This window comes from Periophthalmus magnuspinnatus, chromosome 13 (assembly GCF_009829125.3).
Source record: "Periophthalmus magnuspinnatus isolate fPerMag1 chromosome 13, fPerMag1.2.pri, whole genome shotgun sequence".
Classification (NCBI taxonomy): Eukaryota; Metazoa; Chordata; class Actinopteri; order Gobiiformes; family Gobiidae; genus Periophthalmus; species Periophthalmus magnuspinnatus.
This window is the reverse complement of record NC_047138.1, coordinates 3,056,118-3,073,096: the sequence shown is the minus strand read 5'-3', so window position 1 is coordinate 3,073,096 and position 16,979 is coordinate 3,056,118. Positions and strand designations below refer to the sequence as shown.

The 16,979-nt window shown below is 43.6% G+C and overlaps 1 protein-coding gene across 2 annotated transcripts in view; it reads left to right on the top strand.

Moving 5' to 3' along the window:
* Window positions 1–12,653, top strand: part of LOC117380703 (A disintegrin and metalloproteinase with thrombospondin motifs 15-like) — a 246,113-nt gene extending 233,460 nt beyond the window's left edge. The window contains exons 2-9 of one of the 2 annotated variants that reach the window (XM_055226093.1): window positions 975–1,847; window positions 2,557–2,689; window positions 4,866–5,033; window positions 8,592–8,875; window positions 9,247–9,424; window positions 9,508–9,683; window positions 10,737–10,912; window positions 10,995–12,653. In XM_055226093.1, coding sequence (XP_055082068.1) covers window positions 981–1,847; window positions 2,557–2,689; window positions 4,866–5,033; window positions 8,592–8,875; window positions 9,247–9,424; window positions 9,508–9,683; window positions 10,737–10,912; window positions 10,995–11,769 — 2,757 coding nt within the window. In that variant the 5' untranslated portion in view covers window positions 975–980 and the 3' untranslated portion in view covers window positions 11,770–12,653. Of the gene's footprint in view, window positions 1–762; window positions 1,848–2,556; window positions 2,690–4,865; window positions 5,034–8,591; window positions 8,876–9,246; window positions 9,425–9,507; window positions 9,684–10,736; window positions 10,913–10,994 lie in introns of those variants that run through there. The other variant, XM_033977537.2, reaches the window with a different exon arrangement.
* The last annotated feature ends 4,326 nt before the right edge of the window (window positions 12,654–16,979 follow it).

Below are 16,979 nucleotides of genomic sequence, written 5' to 3'. Positions count from 1 at the left end.
CCACTGATGTGAAAGAAAACGTCACAGGAAATTAATCAACCAGACATATCGTAATATCTAGTGTATGTGCAAAAGATGCGCACAAAGAGAGAACCTGAAAGTGAAACTGATTTGAAATAACACGAGTCTGGCAGTGAAGGGGGAAGTGGAGTTCCCCGTTTCATTTTACAAAACTCTGAGGGATGTTCTCCTGAGACGCTCTTTTTGTTTTTATTTCCTCCTTATTTTATAAAATCAAACTGCACATTTTCCAAACCTCGTGTAAATCAGGTTATAGACGGCCCCGTGCCACTTGTTAGAAAAAAAAGAACTAGTTGGAGGCTGCTCTTTGCTGCAGTGACCACCAGAGGTCGCCAAAAGAAAAGTTATAATGTGCAGCAGAAAGAAGAGCTGATGTTTGCAACGCGTTTGACAAACAGCAGGGGGCGTCACCAGCCCGGGCTCAGTCCCTCAGCAGCAGGTGGACAGAGGCAGAGGACACAGCTCATGATGTTACACTGTATTTGAGACTTTTGTAGTGATCTTTGCACTTTTATGTAAAACACCAAAATTTAACAAAAGCCGCACAATAAAAACATGTTCATTTTCACAAAGTCCATTGGATAAACGGCTTGACTGAAATTTGCCTCATTTCTCATGTTGTGAAACATGTAAAGCTGCACCTTCACACACCGCGCTCTTTAACTGCGTAAACTGAGAAGTTCCCCGAGTGCGCGCGGTGTTGTGGTCACGTGCTGCGCGTCCCGCGGGTGAAGCGCGGGTCTGTGGGTTGAACGTGCTGAGGGCCGTGCGAGGGGAGGAGAGATGCTCTGTCACAGACTCTGGAGCTACAATAATGTTTGTGGAGCTGCTTGTGGTTGTGGTCTGAGCACAGACCAGCGCGCGACCAGAGGCGCGACCAGAGGCGCGACCAGAGAGGACCAGCTCGGGACCAGGAGCATCATGGGACCCTCTGCGTGAAGCCCCTCGGACAGTAGGACATGGCTCTTTTCCTCGGCGCGTTGCTGCTGCTCTACACCGGGTTCACGCGGTGCGTGGAGCAGGACACATGCACACCTGTGCGCGTGGACCCTCTGGAGTTTGAGCATCTGCGGCGCGTGGACGCACAGCAGGTGCTTTTAAAACTGCGTGCGTTTAATCAGGACTTTTACCTGGATCTTGAACCGGACTCCAGTTTTATGACACCGGAGAGTGGCGCAGACTTTGCGCATTGCTTTTACTCTGGACGCGTAAACGCAGACAGGGATTCTTTTGCCGCACTGAGCTTCTGCGGGGCGCTGCGGGGGAGCTTCTCTGTCGGCGGGATGGAGTATTTCATTAGTCGATCCTCGGCTCCTGGACCTGAGGCGGGACTTGGGACACACATCATCCAGCGCCGCGCGCGCGCTGCGCTCCCAGGGGAGAACCTGAGCAGGTGTGGAGTTCAGCCACAATCTCACATAAACGTGTCTTTAGACAAATACAAACACCTGAGTGACGTGGAGCAGGTCAGTGAGCGGCTGCTGAGGATGGGGCGGAATAAACGCTTCGCCTCAGTCCCGCGGTACGTGGAGGTTCTGGTCGTGGCGGATGAGTCCATGGTGTCATTCCACGGGGACGACCTCAAACATTACGTCCTCACTCTGATGTCTGTGGCGGCCCGTCTGTACAAACACCCCAGCATCCTCAACTCTATTAACCTGGTGGTGGTGGGATTCACTGTTCTGGGGGACACCGACAAAGGGCCCAAAGTCTCAAGCAACGCGGCCCTGACTCTGAGGAACTTCTGCTCCTGGCAGAAGAAGCTCAACAAGCACAGCGACAAGCACCCGGAGTACTGGGACACAGCCATACTCTTTACCAAGCAGGTAGGGCAGAAAGTGCAGAGGGACTGGGACACATCACTGTAGTTTAACCCCTGGAGTCCTGTGGCCCACACAGGCCCCTGAGGTCCATCACCTGCAGCGCAGCCGCAGATGTCCCTCCTCTGACTGCAGAGCACAGTCAGTGCACAGTGACCCCAGCGTCTGGAAACAGGCCTGTTTATTTACACTGAGGGCATTACACGTATAGGAAACTCCAGGCAGCTCTGCGTGTCCAGCACAATGAGCACAGCTGCTCTGGAAAAGTCCAGACAGCAAATGCAGTGGACATGTATGGCTGCTTGTCTGACATTTTCACATTTGCCATATTTAAATTGGCTGAATTGTCCTCAATGTATTGGGCAGACAAAGATAAATATTGGACACGGTCAGGTCAGTGGACAGGCCAAAACACACAATGTTTGAAACATAAACCTGGAAATTACTTCTGCTTTGTCTGACTTTTGTTATGGGTTTGTCTGAAACTTCATGTCCAGTGCTCATTGCTAAATGTTGGGTCTTCTTTGGGCTGCAAGTCAAACAGACTCTCCCCAAAATAAACCCTCCCTGTCCCACACCAATAGAAATGTGCTCTATCTCCTCACAAAACATGAGAAAGACTCAACAGTGAAGTGCACTGCAGAGCAGACATTAGGACAACGTGACTGCACATACATGTATAATATCATGTGTTATGTTTTTATGTTATTTCCAGGACTTGTGTGGAGCCACTACCTGTGACACTTTGGGGATGGCTGATGTTGGGACCATGTGTGACCCTAAGAGGAGCTGCTCTGTCATAGAGGACGACGGTCTGCCCTCAGCCTTCACCACTGCTCATGAGCTGGGTAGGACAAATAGGCTTAGAAAAGAATCTTTTGATAAAGAAATATTTCAGTTTTCAGCCAAGATTGTACAAGTCCATTCATTGTAATAAGCTACAAACAAACATGACCCAGGTCACACAAAGTCACGTTGTCTGGTTGTTTTATTAAGGACTAATAACTTCCTAATGTCAATATTATATAGCCAAGCATTAAGCCACGTAGTCATGTACACTTTTAAAAGCCACACTTGATGCTTTTATCCTTTTTTGCCTGAAGTTGCCATAATCGTGTGCTTTAGGAAGTGAGGTGCAAGATTACATTGATCTGGAAAGCTTAATGTCTTCCCTGAGTGCAGTGGAGATACTGAAACATGCACAGGGAGCTTATTCTCATGACGCAATTCACATAACAAATATGTGCTCTTATCTAAAAACACTGAGACTCCAACTAGAGGCTGGAGAGGCCAAGGTAAACAGAGAAACAGGAGAAGTCTTGCAATTTCAGCATTTCCCGTGAGTGTAGTGTTGATTAAGACAGGAGACCCAGGCTGTCAGCTTACAGTTTAAATAGACCACATTTTTATAATTTAAGTGATTGGCAGCCAAAAACAATGCATAAACTTTGAGCATTTGTGTGGGGAGAATCTGGTTCATATCTGACATTCAATCTATAAGTGACTCTTGGAGCCCCGTGAGAGGGTTTGCTTTACATACAAACTCATATATGTTTACTAATTACACAGTTTCCTCCTCAAAAATATCCAGTTTTATGATTAACCAGACAGAAACAACTCAGCTTATGTTTGCTTTTCTTCTACTAAGTAACTTAAAAATGACAAGACTTCCAGACAACTCACTCTGGTGTTTTTTTAAATGCATTGTTTAGGAAATTGAACTAAAACTTTACTACCTACATCAACCTACATGTGTGATGATGTTCGACACGACAAACATCATCACACACATGTTGAAAACTAAAGGAGCAGCGACTTTTGTGCCATCTGTGGGTTCAAGCGATGGGAGAATGATCTGATGTCTTCGAAACTAAAAACTAAATATTTTATTTATTTATTTGATTTGGACAATGCTAATGAACAGACACAATACAACATGAATGTAAACACACTGAATTATAGCCAAAGGATCATTTCCATCTGTTTTCCCAAGGGCTGGGGTCACAAAAGGGTCAACACAAAAATTGCACACTACACTCATTGCACAGTCCCCAGAATTGCACATTCTACTCATTGCACATTCACTTATTGCACATTCTACTCATTGCACATTCACTTATTGCACATTCACTCATTGCACATTTCCCTTAATTGCACATTCCACTCATTGCATAGAGTCCATTATTGCACCATCTAAAATATTGCACATTCTATTCATTGCACATTCACTCATTGCACATTTCCCTTAATTGCACATTCCACTCATTGCAGAGTCCATTATTGCACCATCCAAAATATTGCACATTTCACTCATTGCACATTCACTTATTGCACATTCACTCATTGCACATTTCTCTTAATTGCACATTTCACTCATTGCATAGAGTCCATTATTGCACCATCCAAAATATTGCACATTTTATTCATTGCACATTCCAGTTATTGCACATTCACTCATTGCACATTCCACTCATTACACATTTCCCTTAATTGCACATTACACTCATTGCAGAGTCCATTATTGCACCATCCAAAATATTGCACATTCCGCTCATTGCACACAGTTTGGCCTCATTCAAGACACTTACATTTACATCCTCCCCCTTCATATTTTGCCCAAACTTGTAAATACGTCTCTATAAAAAAGTTCAAACCACATTGTAGCTACAGATGAAGCTTGTTTGATTTGAACATAACCGGTTTTTCATTTGAGCTTTAAAAGAACTGCACAATACAAGAATATAATAGTTAAAAGTGCTCAAAATGTGCACATAACATTGACTGAAACCCACGAATAGATCCATGGTTTTCTGAATAATGGAACAAATCTGACAGTGATCCTAGTAATTAATAATAACAAAGTAAAACAAAGTAATTTATCTGATCCTGTCCTCAAAATGCTGCAGATAACAGGAAGTTTAACCTAAGTTGAAGGAACAACACCTTTGACTGAAGCAGAGTTTACACAGAAACACTTTGACTCCTTTATTTGTTCATTATTTGTCCGATCTCCTCTTCTTACAGGTCACGTGTTCAACATGCCCCACGACAACGTGAAAGCGTGCGAGGAGGTGTTCGGTAAACTGAAGGACAACCACATGATGTCTCCAACCCTGATTCAGATCGACAGGACTCGGCCCTGGTCCGTGTGCAGCGCCGCCATCATCACCGAGTTCCTAGACAGAGGTCACGGTCAGTAAACACTTCCTGCTCTTCCCATAATTCATTGCAGGCCTCATGCTCTGTGCAGCGTGCAATCAGTCAGGATTCACAAATGTTTGACCTTGACACACTTTTAAGGGCCCTACTTTTTTATGTGTATTTAACGCAATAATATGACACATTTAAATCATTTGTTTTGTTGATGGTTTAGCAAATACTCAAAATGTACGGGAAAAAGTGACTCGCCGTATCAGTGACTCACTATATTGTTATTGTACTTTTGTTTATCAAAGGTAGTCGGAGTTACGGGCAACTATCAGTACTTGAACAATGTTTTTCGGTACCTTTTCATGTTTTAATCATGACATGAGACTACACTGGCGCTGCTATCAAAGGAAAAAGGAAATTTGTTGTGTTTTTGTGCCTATAATTTGCACAACTTTTTGCAGTAACAGTAGTACTTTCACTTCATTGATCGTACTAGTATCCTGCCCTAAGTGAAGTGCTATATAACCAAAGTAGGCATGAGGATAATAGAAGCAAATTTCAGCCCGAAAATGCAAACATTTTTGATATTTTGACTTCATATAGCGCTTTATAACTGATCTACATTGATATTCATTACAAACAGGAAACAAAAAGCTGGCTGCGTTGCTTTAGTTGTTTATTTTAGCACTTTTCTAGATAAACTTAATACTCATAGCATCAAAACCTAAACTCCACGTTGAAGTATTTATCCCACTCCAGCCTGCACTGCTCCACCTTCACCCAGACAAACCCATGCATCCTCCTAGAATAAGAACATCAAATTAACCCTTTCACCTTAAAAGGCTGGATATGGCTCCTCTTGGAAGTAAATAATTGGGTTACTGTGTAAACTTGCTTTTTGGCCTCGCTTCTTGCTTCCTTGGAACCCAGACAGCTCAGTCATCAGGGCGTATCCCGTCTTTATAATCGTGTTTTCTCTTAATTTAAACAAAAGTGCGGTCTGAAAGTGTTCATAGCCACAAATCCCACCCAAAACAGTGAAATGGGAAAAGCTGAGTTCAAAGCGCTTTTTAACTTAATATAAATGACCTCAGCGAGAAGAATGGAAACTCCGCTCAGAGATACCAAACGAAACACAGCAGCTGACGCATTCTTTGGGGCTTCATTAAAAAGATGTATGTGTTTCTAGCAGACGGTTAAAAGCTGTTAAACCGGAGCGTGCACGTGAGGATCTATTCATCTTTAGATATAATTTAGTTCGCCGTGACATCGAGGGACCGCTCTTCACTTACCGGAGTAGAGCTGTAGGTCTTTAGGCATTTAGTTGATGAATTGGTCAATGGAATAGTTGATTAAAATCTGTATTATTGGACTAAACGTTTTATTTAGATGATAAGGACTTATATGGGACAAGAGCGGAAAGGAAGAGTTAGTGTTTAGTTTTCTTTTTTTGGGTCTTTATGTGTAAAAAGGCAGATTAAACTCATGATTCTCAAGTCTTGCGAGTGCAGTTTGGGTCAGATACATAGAGATACGTGGTAGTTTTGAGAGTTTTTACCCCGTTTTAGTCGAGTAATCCATCGCCAGGATACGCCTTTAGTCTTTAGTACCGGTCGTTTCTTTAATCGCCTCCAGCTCGACACTGCCCCGTGCTTAAGTGTGCCACTCTGTTCCACGTGGATCTGTCTAAACTCTAAGTGGACTAGATCCAAAACACAACAATTTATTACCGACCCAGATACAGCAGACGTTCACAGCTAAGTTTACCAGCCATTTTTTATCTAAACATTACCAGGTGGCTGCACAGGTGGAGTATATTCATTAATTCACCTTTTTACGATATGTGTTTGTGTATGATGCAACTTTTCTTGAGGGTGTTTTGAGGACAGCGCAGTGGACGTATTTACATTACCTACAGTAAGCGCCTGTAAAGTGAAATTACAAGAGCAAAACAGCCAGTTTATGAGTTTAATTAAGTGCGACGCAAACCTTACGAATGCGAACGTACAATAAACAGGACCACGGAGGATTTAGAGGAGGGTTGGGTGTAATTATCAGGGTGGAGGCCGATATGGGAGATGGTAAAACTACACTTAAGACTTGTTTTAGATCATGAGGAAAGCTGCGTGCATTTTTTGAACAAAAGACTTTAGATCAACTTGTAAAACTATGAAAATGAGGAGAACGGTGACAAATGTACGTCGACACATCGCTCGTATTAAGATGTAACGTATATATTTCATGTAGTTGGAGTTTAGGACTTTGATCTCTTCAGTTTTTTTCTATACAACTCTCCACAAGAGCAGATTTCTTGGATTCATTGGTGGATAACACTACCAGTTAAGTGTCCTGTCCCTGGAGTTATCTGCTAACAGACTTTTGGCTCTCACAGTGACAGAACATCCTTCCCGGATCCAGATGATGATGTTCCATATCTACATCCAATAAATATTTGCTTCCTGGCTTAATGCTGAACTAGTTGTGGAAATGTTCTAAATCTCATGTGTAGTTTTTTTGTTGTGTTCATTTATTAAAAGTACGAGCAGGTGTAAACCATATGTTTGTCTCTCTGGACGTGTTACTGCTTTGTCTAGAATGTAACACTTGTAAGTACTTGTATCTATCTGCGTGAAGGCAAGTAGAACAGCCAAGGCCACGTTACAAGTCACATCAGTGGAAAGGCAACGCTCCTCACAAAAATGCATGATTTTTTTTGCAAGTTTAATGGCTGTGGAATCTTCTCGGCAAAGCAAATACATCAAGCAAGTGACGAGTGACACGGTGCATCTTTAACTGTTTATTACTCTGTGATATCAGATATGTGTCAAACTCAAGGCCCCCGGGCAAAATGTGGCCCCCCATGTTATTTTATGTAGCCCACAACAAGATGAATTACGATGTTTGACTGTCTTAAAATGTCACTTTATCAGGAAATACAGTTACACAGCCATATTTTTACATCTATGGAAATGTATATGTAATATTAGTAACTTGAATAAGAAATAAATACAGTTAAGAGACAGTTAATGCAAAGGTTAAAAAAGTAGTTACATTTATTTTACATGTGGCCCTTTGAGAGCGACCATTTTGCGGATGTGGCCCTCGGTGAAAATGTGTTTGACAAACCTGTATTAGATGGTTACTGTCGTGATGTCTGTGGGATCAAAGATTCAGACTCGGGGTAAAAAGTTGAACAGTACAAACATGGAAATGTAAATGTAGACTGATGGAGCAGATAGTAGAGAGCGAGGTTGTAGGCTGACGTTGTAGGTAGCGGGGTCAGAGGCTGGGGTGTTCGAGGTGAGCTGGGTCGGAGGAGGAGGTGCAGGGTAGTTTCAAGGAGCAGGATCTGGTGAAAAACAAGAAAGAACAGCTGAGTACAGAGGTTATACGCACAAAAACTAGACTGAGCCGAGCAGAACTGTACCACGGGGGATACAAGGACAATCCACAGGTGGAGGCTTGATCACTCATGGTCTGCAGGTGTGTAGTGGGTGGTGCCAGAGTCTCCGCCCAGTTCCAGGCTCAGACACAGAAGGGAGGGGGAAAAACAGCACAGAAAAAGGGACAGATTGGGATGAACTTGTTGTGTCTCTGTAGGTGACTGTCTGCTGGACCAGCCCCAGAGGCAGCTCTCTCTCCCCGATAACCTCCCCGGTGCCACCTATAGCCTCCATCGTCAGTGCGAGCTCGCCTTCGGGCCCGGGTCCAAGCCGTGCCCGTACATGCACCCCTGCTCCAAACTGTGGTGCACGGGGAAGGCGCGCGGGCAGCTGGTGTGCCAAACCAGACACTTCCCCTGGGCAGACGGTACCAGCTGTGGCACCGGAAAGATCTGTTACAGAGGGACCTGCGGGGAAAAGAACAACACTATGCACATCAAGGTGAGAGGACGGAGGATACACATGTCTTCATTTACTCTGTGATGGTGTAAGTTTAAAGTCAAGGTGCAGGGTAATGACCCAGATGAGCCCCCAGTTTGTTACAACCAAGGAAAAGCGGAAAGTACAAAAAGCCAAGATAAGTTACAACTTACTAAACATGAAATTCAAGGCAAGTTTTCAAACAAAACCAGTACAATATCAAGAGTAACTGCTGCTGGTTACCTTGAATTTTCTTCTTTTTTCCCTGCATACAAGCCAAGTAATTTACAAACCAATCAAATAACCATATTAACTAGCAATTAACCCCAGAAACATTTAAGCAAATCTTCAAAAATAGTAACTTATGAGACTATCGACGTGTTTTGTTGCAGGTGGATGGACAATGGGGGAAGTGGGGTCCTTTTGGAGATTGTTCTCGAACTTGCGGTGGAGGTGTTCAACTGGCCAAACGTGAGTGCAACAACCCGGTCCCTGAAAACGGAGGAAAATACTGCTATGGTCTGAGGATCAAGTATCGCTCCTGCAACTTCCGTTCATGTCCTGACTCAGGTTAGCAGTCACTATCATTCACGTTCATTTATAATAAAAATAAACCAGAATGAGTCAACTTGCTGACTATTTTTCCTTCGCAGGCAAGAGTTTCCGCGAGGAGCAGTGTGAAGTGTTCAACGGCTTAAATCTGAGCTCTAACAGACTGGGCTCCGCCGTGGTGTGGGTTCCCAAATACTCTGGCGTCTCTCCCAAGGACAAATGTAAGCTCATCTGCCGCGCAAATGGGACTGGATACTTCTACGTCCTGGCTCCGAAGGTACCTCGCCATTTCAATACCACCTACCTACAATAATTACACGATATTCACACAAACGACAATAAAACCTGTTAGCGTAGCGTTTGTTACAGTAACTAAGGAAATAAATTGAGAAAATAAAGATATAATGAATGGTGGTCAATTGGATCTAAGTGAGATTATTGCAATTGCCAACTTTGCTAAGACTTTTTATTGCAGTGAAAATCATAGGAAAAACATGCGTCCTTACTGTGACTGGGATTGCATCTCCACAAAACTGACTATTTGGTCTGTTTGTCTCCATGGAAATGTTCCTTTGGCTATAATATTCCATACTATTGCATAAAGCTGAGCTGTCTCCATGGAGATTGTCCAGAAGTTTCTATAGAATCGTGTAGATGACGTGCTACCTCCAGAAATCTGCTTTAAATCCTGACATAAATGTGATGATATTTGCTGAGAACTGCCAGCACAAGCACATGTTGCAAATTTACAATCAACAACTTCTTTTTCCAGTTGAACAAGTTGTTGGCAAAGTAATCTATGCAAGTCGAGCCTGGATATAAAATAGTTTTGATGGAAGTGGTGTATTGTTGGCTGGTTGATTCTGCTAATTGCTAGCTGTTGTGTAAATAATATTGTCCACTTCTATTACACCGTGAGGTCCAGGACAAATACTGTTCCTACGTGACATGAGCCTAAATAGCTACAAGCTTTTCTACCAACTACCTCAATGTGAAGACTTTGTCACCCAACACCTCATCACAGGAACAACCCAATGAGAAATTTCAAGTAGCTCTAAAGGGAAAGTGGGTAGAAAATAGCTGGCTGTTATAAGTCTCATGTTAAGAGTGATGGGTGAAGTGACGGGACAGATGGAGTGACAGGACGGGACACACAGGGACCACTTCACTTCACACCTGGGCCATGTCACTAACTAACTTTTATACAAAGAAAACAATCCAGTGGCAGCTAGACAAATTATGTAAAGGTTAAGAGTTAATGAACACACAGCTAGTGCAGGATAAATAGCAATCATTAGTTTAACTGTGATCTTTGACTTGAACTGTGCAGGTGGTGGATGGAACCCCGTGCTCGCCTGACACCACAGCTGTGTGCGTCCAGGGGAGATGTATCAAGGCCGGATGTGATGGGAGACTGGACTCCAATAAGAAGTTTGACAAGTGTGGAGTGTGTGGAGGGGACAACCAGGGCTGCAAGAAGGTCTCAGGAATGTTCACTAAACCTGCGTATGTCGAAGTTACTCATATCTCACACCATGTCCGTCTGTGTTTACGAGGCAGCTAATATCCTGCTTGTCATTCCCTTTAGTCACGGCTATAACTTCGTGGTGATGCTTCCCGTGGGAGCTGCCAACATCGATGTGCGTCAGCGTGGATACCGGGGCCTGGTCAGTGATGAGAACTATCTGGCCGTGAAGAACCGCCAGGGCCAGTACCTGCTCAACGGGAACTATGTGGTGTCAGCTGTGGAGAGGGACCTCCTGGTGAAGGGCAGTCTGCTGCGCTACAGCGGCACATCCACCTCAGTGGAGATACTTCAGGCCGTCAGACCTCTGCAGGAGGCCATCACCGTGGAGGTCCTCTCTGTGGGCAAGATGACCCCGCCCCGAGTCAGGTACTCCTACTACATCTCCAAGGAGAGCAAGGAGGACAAGACTCTGCGCAAAGAGGAGAAGAGTCACACGTCACACAACAGTGTCCTGGACAATAACAAGGTGGAGGCAAAGAAACACGTCCTGGATAAAACTCCCATGAGCCACTGGGTGTCAGGGAGCTGGGACAAGTGCTCGGTGTCATGTGGGACGGGTCTGCAGAAACGCCTGGTGCAGTGTCAGAGCATAGAGGGTCGCCCTGCAGCAGACTGCCACAGCACAGAGCGCCCTCTAGCTGTGAGGGCCTGTGGGGACCCCTGTCCTATGTGGGACATGGGGCCATGGTCTGCCTGTTCTAAGACCTGTGGCAGAGGGTTTAAGAGGCGCTCTGCCCGCTGCATCACAGAGAACGGCCTGAACTTACCCAGAGAGCACTGCACCGGGCGGAGGAAGCCTCAGGAACTGGACCTGTGTAACATGAAGCCTTGTTAGACTAAACACATCATAAACTGATCATATGTGCAGGATATTACAGACAGATGTGATGTCCGCCTTCTGCTGCCCAGACGCACTGAGGCTCAGAGACAGACAGAGAGGAGCATCATGGGAGCTCTGCCTCCAAACTGTCAAACCAGGTTCGACTCATGGTCGGTCTACCTCCGTCTGCACAGACAATACAGCGTATATGAGTCTGAACTAAAATGCCCCACAGCAGAGAGTCTGATCCAGGCCTGGGAGTGTCCCATTTCAGTGAAATGAGACACTGAACTGTATCTGCACAAAGAGCTGACACATTTATTTAGACCTGAAGTATAAACTAATAGATGCCATTCACAGCTATGTAATATTAATCCATATCATTACCCTCTGAAGAGGGGAGACTTTCTAAATAGTTTTAATATTGGCTCACATTACCCTCCACTATAACAGAAAATGTGCTGTTACCTTTGACCTTCCTGCATGCTGCACATTCACTGTAGGCTTGAACACAGCAAGGGTTTAAATGTAACAGACTTAAGCTTAGACTTTAATTATCTGTTTAATTCACAGTAATGAAGTAAAACACAACTCAAACATTTAATTACTGCCCAGGTGCTGTCTCAATTTCGGGACCAGGCTGCTCTTGACTGTAAGATACATCAGCAGCAGAATAATACTGTATACATTACATCAACATTTCCTTACACATTATGAAGAATAACATTTCAATATGATATTTGTTCATATGCTGCAAACACATTGTTTTGGTTTAGAGGGACCATACATATATGCCACTTAAAGATGGTAGTGTATCATGTACAGATGTTGTTTTATCAGTTGTCATTTGTATACTGTGTATACATCCAATTAGCTGTAATAAAGTATAATATACATGAGTGCATGTGTGCAGTGGCATTATCTGTGTCTTTTTGTCAGTGACTTGCTGCTTCCAAAAGCTTGATCCAATTCAGCTCATTCATTTATCCACAGAGACACTGTGCTGAGTCAGGCTGTTTCAGACCCGAGCTCACGCCGTCGCTTCAAACTCTGTGACCCACATCCACAACAACAACAATCAGAGGCAAAGTTCACTCAACTCTGTGCTCGCATGAATATTACAACTCCACACACTTTGATAGAAAAAAACATTGCTCCAGTCCAACCAAACACAATCGTGATCAAAGAGAAACCAGTCCACACTTTCTTCATGAATCTTGCTCATGTACTATTTGGACAATGGCACTATAATTCTTTACAATAGTTGTGATTAATCAGGCATAAGTGCAGCTTAAGTGTGCAAAATCAAGGCAGCATGTCTGAGTGCAATAAATGAAGAAGATAAGCTCAAATCCTGTGTGACTGGGGCCTGAGCCAAAGCCGTCTTCATGTTGCTCCAGGTATCTGTTCTTGTAAATGTCCAAATTAAAGATCCAGATTCCCTGAATTCCGCAAAGGCTTAAGGTGGACAGGCTGAAGAGAGGAGCAGATGTTGCAGTTTGTTAATGCAATAATTGAGACCAGTTTTCTTCTGTATTTTTCTTTCTATCACTAGACCACTCCAGCGTCATCACTTACATCTGTGCTTTAGAACAGTACAGTAGCTATAGACGTTTTAATTATAGCTGATGTCATTCGAGCAAACCTTTCATCTGGGTGAATTTGCCTTTTTCAAATATGGGACTCCCTTCCCAACTCATTTCCCAATTATGTTGTTTTGGTTGCACTGCAAAAAAGCCTTGCCTGTCCATATTAAAACAAATAAAGCTGCTGACAAGGGACAAATAAAGGGGGAAAAAAATGGAGGACTGAAATATCAAGCGGATTTCTGCAGAATCTATGAGAGAAGCACTAAACTGTTCACAGTCATGAGTGTCCAATGAGCTCCTTTGTTTCACATGTGCTACGGAAATACACTAATCTGACTGCACTGATGTATTTGAACCTGGCTCGAGGTGCGACACAAACCAGTTCTCACTTTTATCTGCTACTGAAGGAGTGACCGAGGGCGTGGAGAGTGATATCCCTCTGTACAAATATATATAAAATAAGTTTTGGTTACACAGTTGTCCACAGTTTCCTCTTGTAGCATCATTCTGCAGTTTCGTGTATTGTTCCCAAACTCCGAGACCCCACGTATATATATATATATATATATATATATTGAGGAACTGTCCCTGTTGGAGTTTATCTTAGGCATTCACCAGGAGTTGCTGAGGTGTTAAGGCCACTTTTGTCCCGGAAATCACATTATCTGCCTGACACAAGGACTCAGCAGTTGACAGTCCCTGGTGCCAGAGCCCTGCAGACCCCAGGCTGTGTGCGCTTTCACTGGACAGCTCACGTGGACATGGAGCACGAAGGGTTAATGTGCCCCGCCATGAGAACCAGCCAGCCTTTAAGAGCCTTTCTTTACGCTGACTGAAGCCTAAAGTCAGAGTGACCAGCGTTACAGAGTTAAATTCATGTGGAGGGCTGTAAACAACTGGCTCTGAGGCCGATGTACAAAACAAGTGTCAAAGAGCTGAGCGGGACGAGCACGGTTTAGAGAAGGAGGCTTTGAGGAGGAGATACAAGCTACTTAACTGTACATACTCAATCACAGAAGGAGAGGAACTATACTGCTTTACTTTAAGATCATAAAAATGCCAACTGTACCAAGTCTCCACCTCTGTGTCGACTGGAATATGGACCAACATCGACTGTAAAGACGAACGTGGCAAAGTTATGAAGACAACTGTAAAACATTGACATAACAAGATGGTTAAAGTTAAATATTACTGCAGTTTTGTTGCTTTTATTTCCCTCTCCAGGTGGTGTAAACTGTATGAGTCCAATAACATGCTCTTAGAAAAAGTGCATTTATCTTATATGTAAACAAATTAAAATTTTCGCTAAATAATGTAAAAGAATATTCACAAACATATACCCAAAAACTTATGGCATTGTCTCTCATGTGTCTCAAGGTGGATGGTGACAGATTCATGAAAATACTACGCCAAATCTCATATTGTCTTGTTTACCATGAAAACCGGGAAAAATAGAATCATCACACAACTTTTTTTTTTTTTACCAAACCACAAATAATCATGAAATACTTATGATATAATTTTTTTTTTTTTGCGTTTCAATACATGTTAAACCCATGAACTTATTTATTAAAGAAAACAACTGCCTTAAGGGAAACCCACCTGACCTCTATGAAGCCCTATAATGACCCAAACCTTGTATGATTTGCCTTTTGGTAAAAGAATAACTTCAGTAACTGCGTTGCATAAAAGTCTTTACACTGCCTTGGTCATTTATTTTGACCTCGATCTTCCTTATGTGACTGTCTTTTCCTGGGAACATGGCAGTGACTCGAGCCAGGGCGGCTGTTACATGGGGCCTGCTTGTTCTTCAGTAAAACTAGATTGCAAAAGACGAAGTTTAAATCTGTCAACTGGACAATCTTTGTAAGAGTGAAGATGTTTTGCTGCTCGTCCATGCCGCTTCTTCAGTTCTGGTCAGATTACTGCTGGACAATGCCTTATATTTGTCTAAAGGCATGAGATGACAGATTTAAACTTCGTCTTTTGCTATGGATCAGACCTGGACGACTGACGGATTACAGAGACAAAACTAGAAACGTAACTTGCAGGTTTCTCAGTGGTACGGTCCATTTTTGTCTCTGTAGTGAAAGTAGCTAATCTCACCTCCAGTGCGTCCAGAACTCGTCGGCAAGAGCCTCAACTTGTCTCTATTGTTTGGTGTAAAGGCCTCTGTCCAGGAAATCTCCAGGAGGTACAGAGCAAGATTTCTGGATGAGCAGCATAGACGATCCGAGCAGCACTGACCATGTGTTCCCCGGAGCCTCACATGTGGAGGAGCACGTGGCTGGTTGAATTCCCAGCTGCAGTTTTGGTCCTTTAGATATTGTTGCAAGGTCTCGTCCATTCCTAACCCCTTAGAAAGTCCAATGAAATGAGTGCCACAATCAGATAAGAGTTTTTTGGTGGGTCTTTGGGCATTTAGACTTGATCAGCTCGATATGAACATCCCTCAAACTCAAGGCCCAGCACTTGCTTTGAGCTTGGCCACTTCTAATATACAGTAGTTATAGAGTCCATGTCCCAAAAACATCAAGTCTGAAGGACATGTTTTGAATCGTTCAGGGGGGACGATCTGCCATGTGTTGTTCTTCCTATTTTCCAAACACTTTGTGGCAGATAATGCATTTGTGGATCACTGGATTAACAAGTATTTTGACCTAATATCCACAGATCTGCTGCCCCGGACTGCCCCTTCTGTCAGGAGACGGCGTGGTGCTTGATCTGCTGATTTGTTGCAAATGTAGCTCAAAAATACCTTACTGTCTGTGTAAAAGTGAATACGATACATCCTCATTAGAATAAATTTGGCCATATCTACAGCCAAACGCGGTGCACAGTTCAAGAATTGGTATAGTGGGCTCTGACTGGAGGCTAGTCTTACTTTGCCCATGATAAATCCAATCTGAACTTTATTGTTTGGATGAACTGCTTTTAAGTTGGCTAAAGCGTCGATGACTTTGGTTGAAGCTTCTGAAAATAGACACAGTTCTTTGTGTTTTGTCTGTCTGAAGTAAATGTGTTCGTTCTTGGGGCATGATGTTCTTTTAAGTCTTTGAGGGAATCTCTCTAAGCTTCTTACTTGCTTTGCTTGTCTTCTGGACGTCTGAGCTTTCTAAAGTGAGTTCTCAGAGTAGAGCTTTTTCCTTGGATGGTGACTGGTGCTACTTTTATTAACACATGACAGGACACCGTGCAGAGTGAATGGTTTGTTTGAGGAAGTGAAAAGTGTTCGTCAGTGTTTCTCAAATGAGACCTACACTTTGCTGTGACAGAGTTTCTTCATCAGATCTAAGTCTTTCACAACTGCTGCACAATCTTCAGGGCAGAAGTTGCATGAGGAAGTTGAATTGGCCGGAGAAGACACAGGTCGTCATCGATGTACAAGTGTCTTTGGCTCCTGCTTCAATGACCTTGTGCCGTCCGTAAACCGCTGCCACAGGAGAGGGTGAGCTGCCAAACTCTGGACTTTCATTCAGTAGTCAATGACCTCCTTGTCAACATCTTTGCCCTTATGCCACAGAAAACTGAGGTTTAAATGGTCCTCACTCATCATGAAACAGTGCGACACTTGCTGTATGTCGGCCATTATCGCAACATTTTCTTTGCAGAAGCGAAGGAGCACCTCAATGTGAG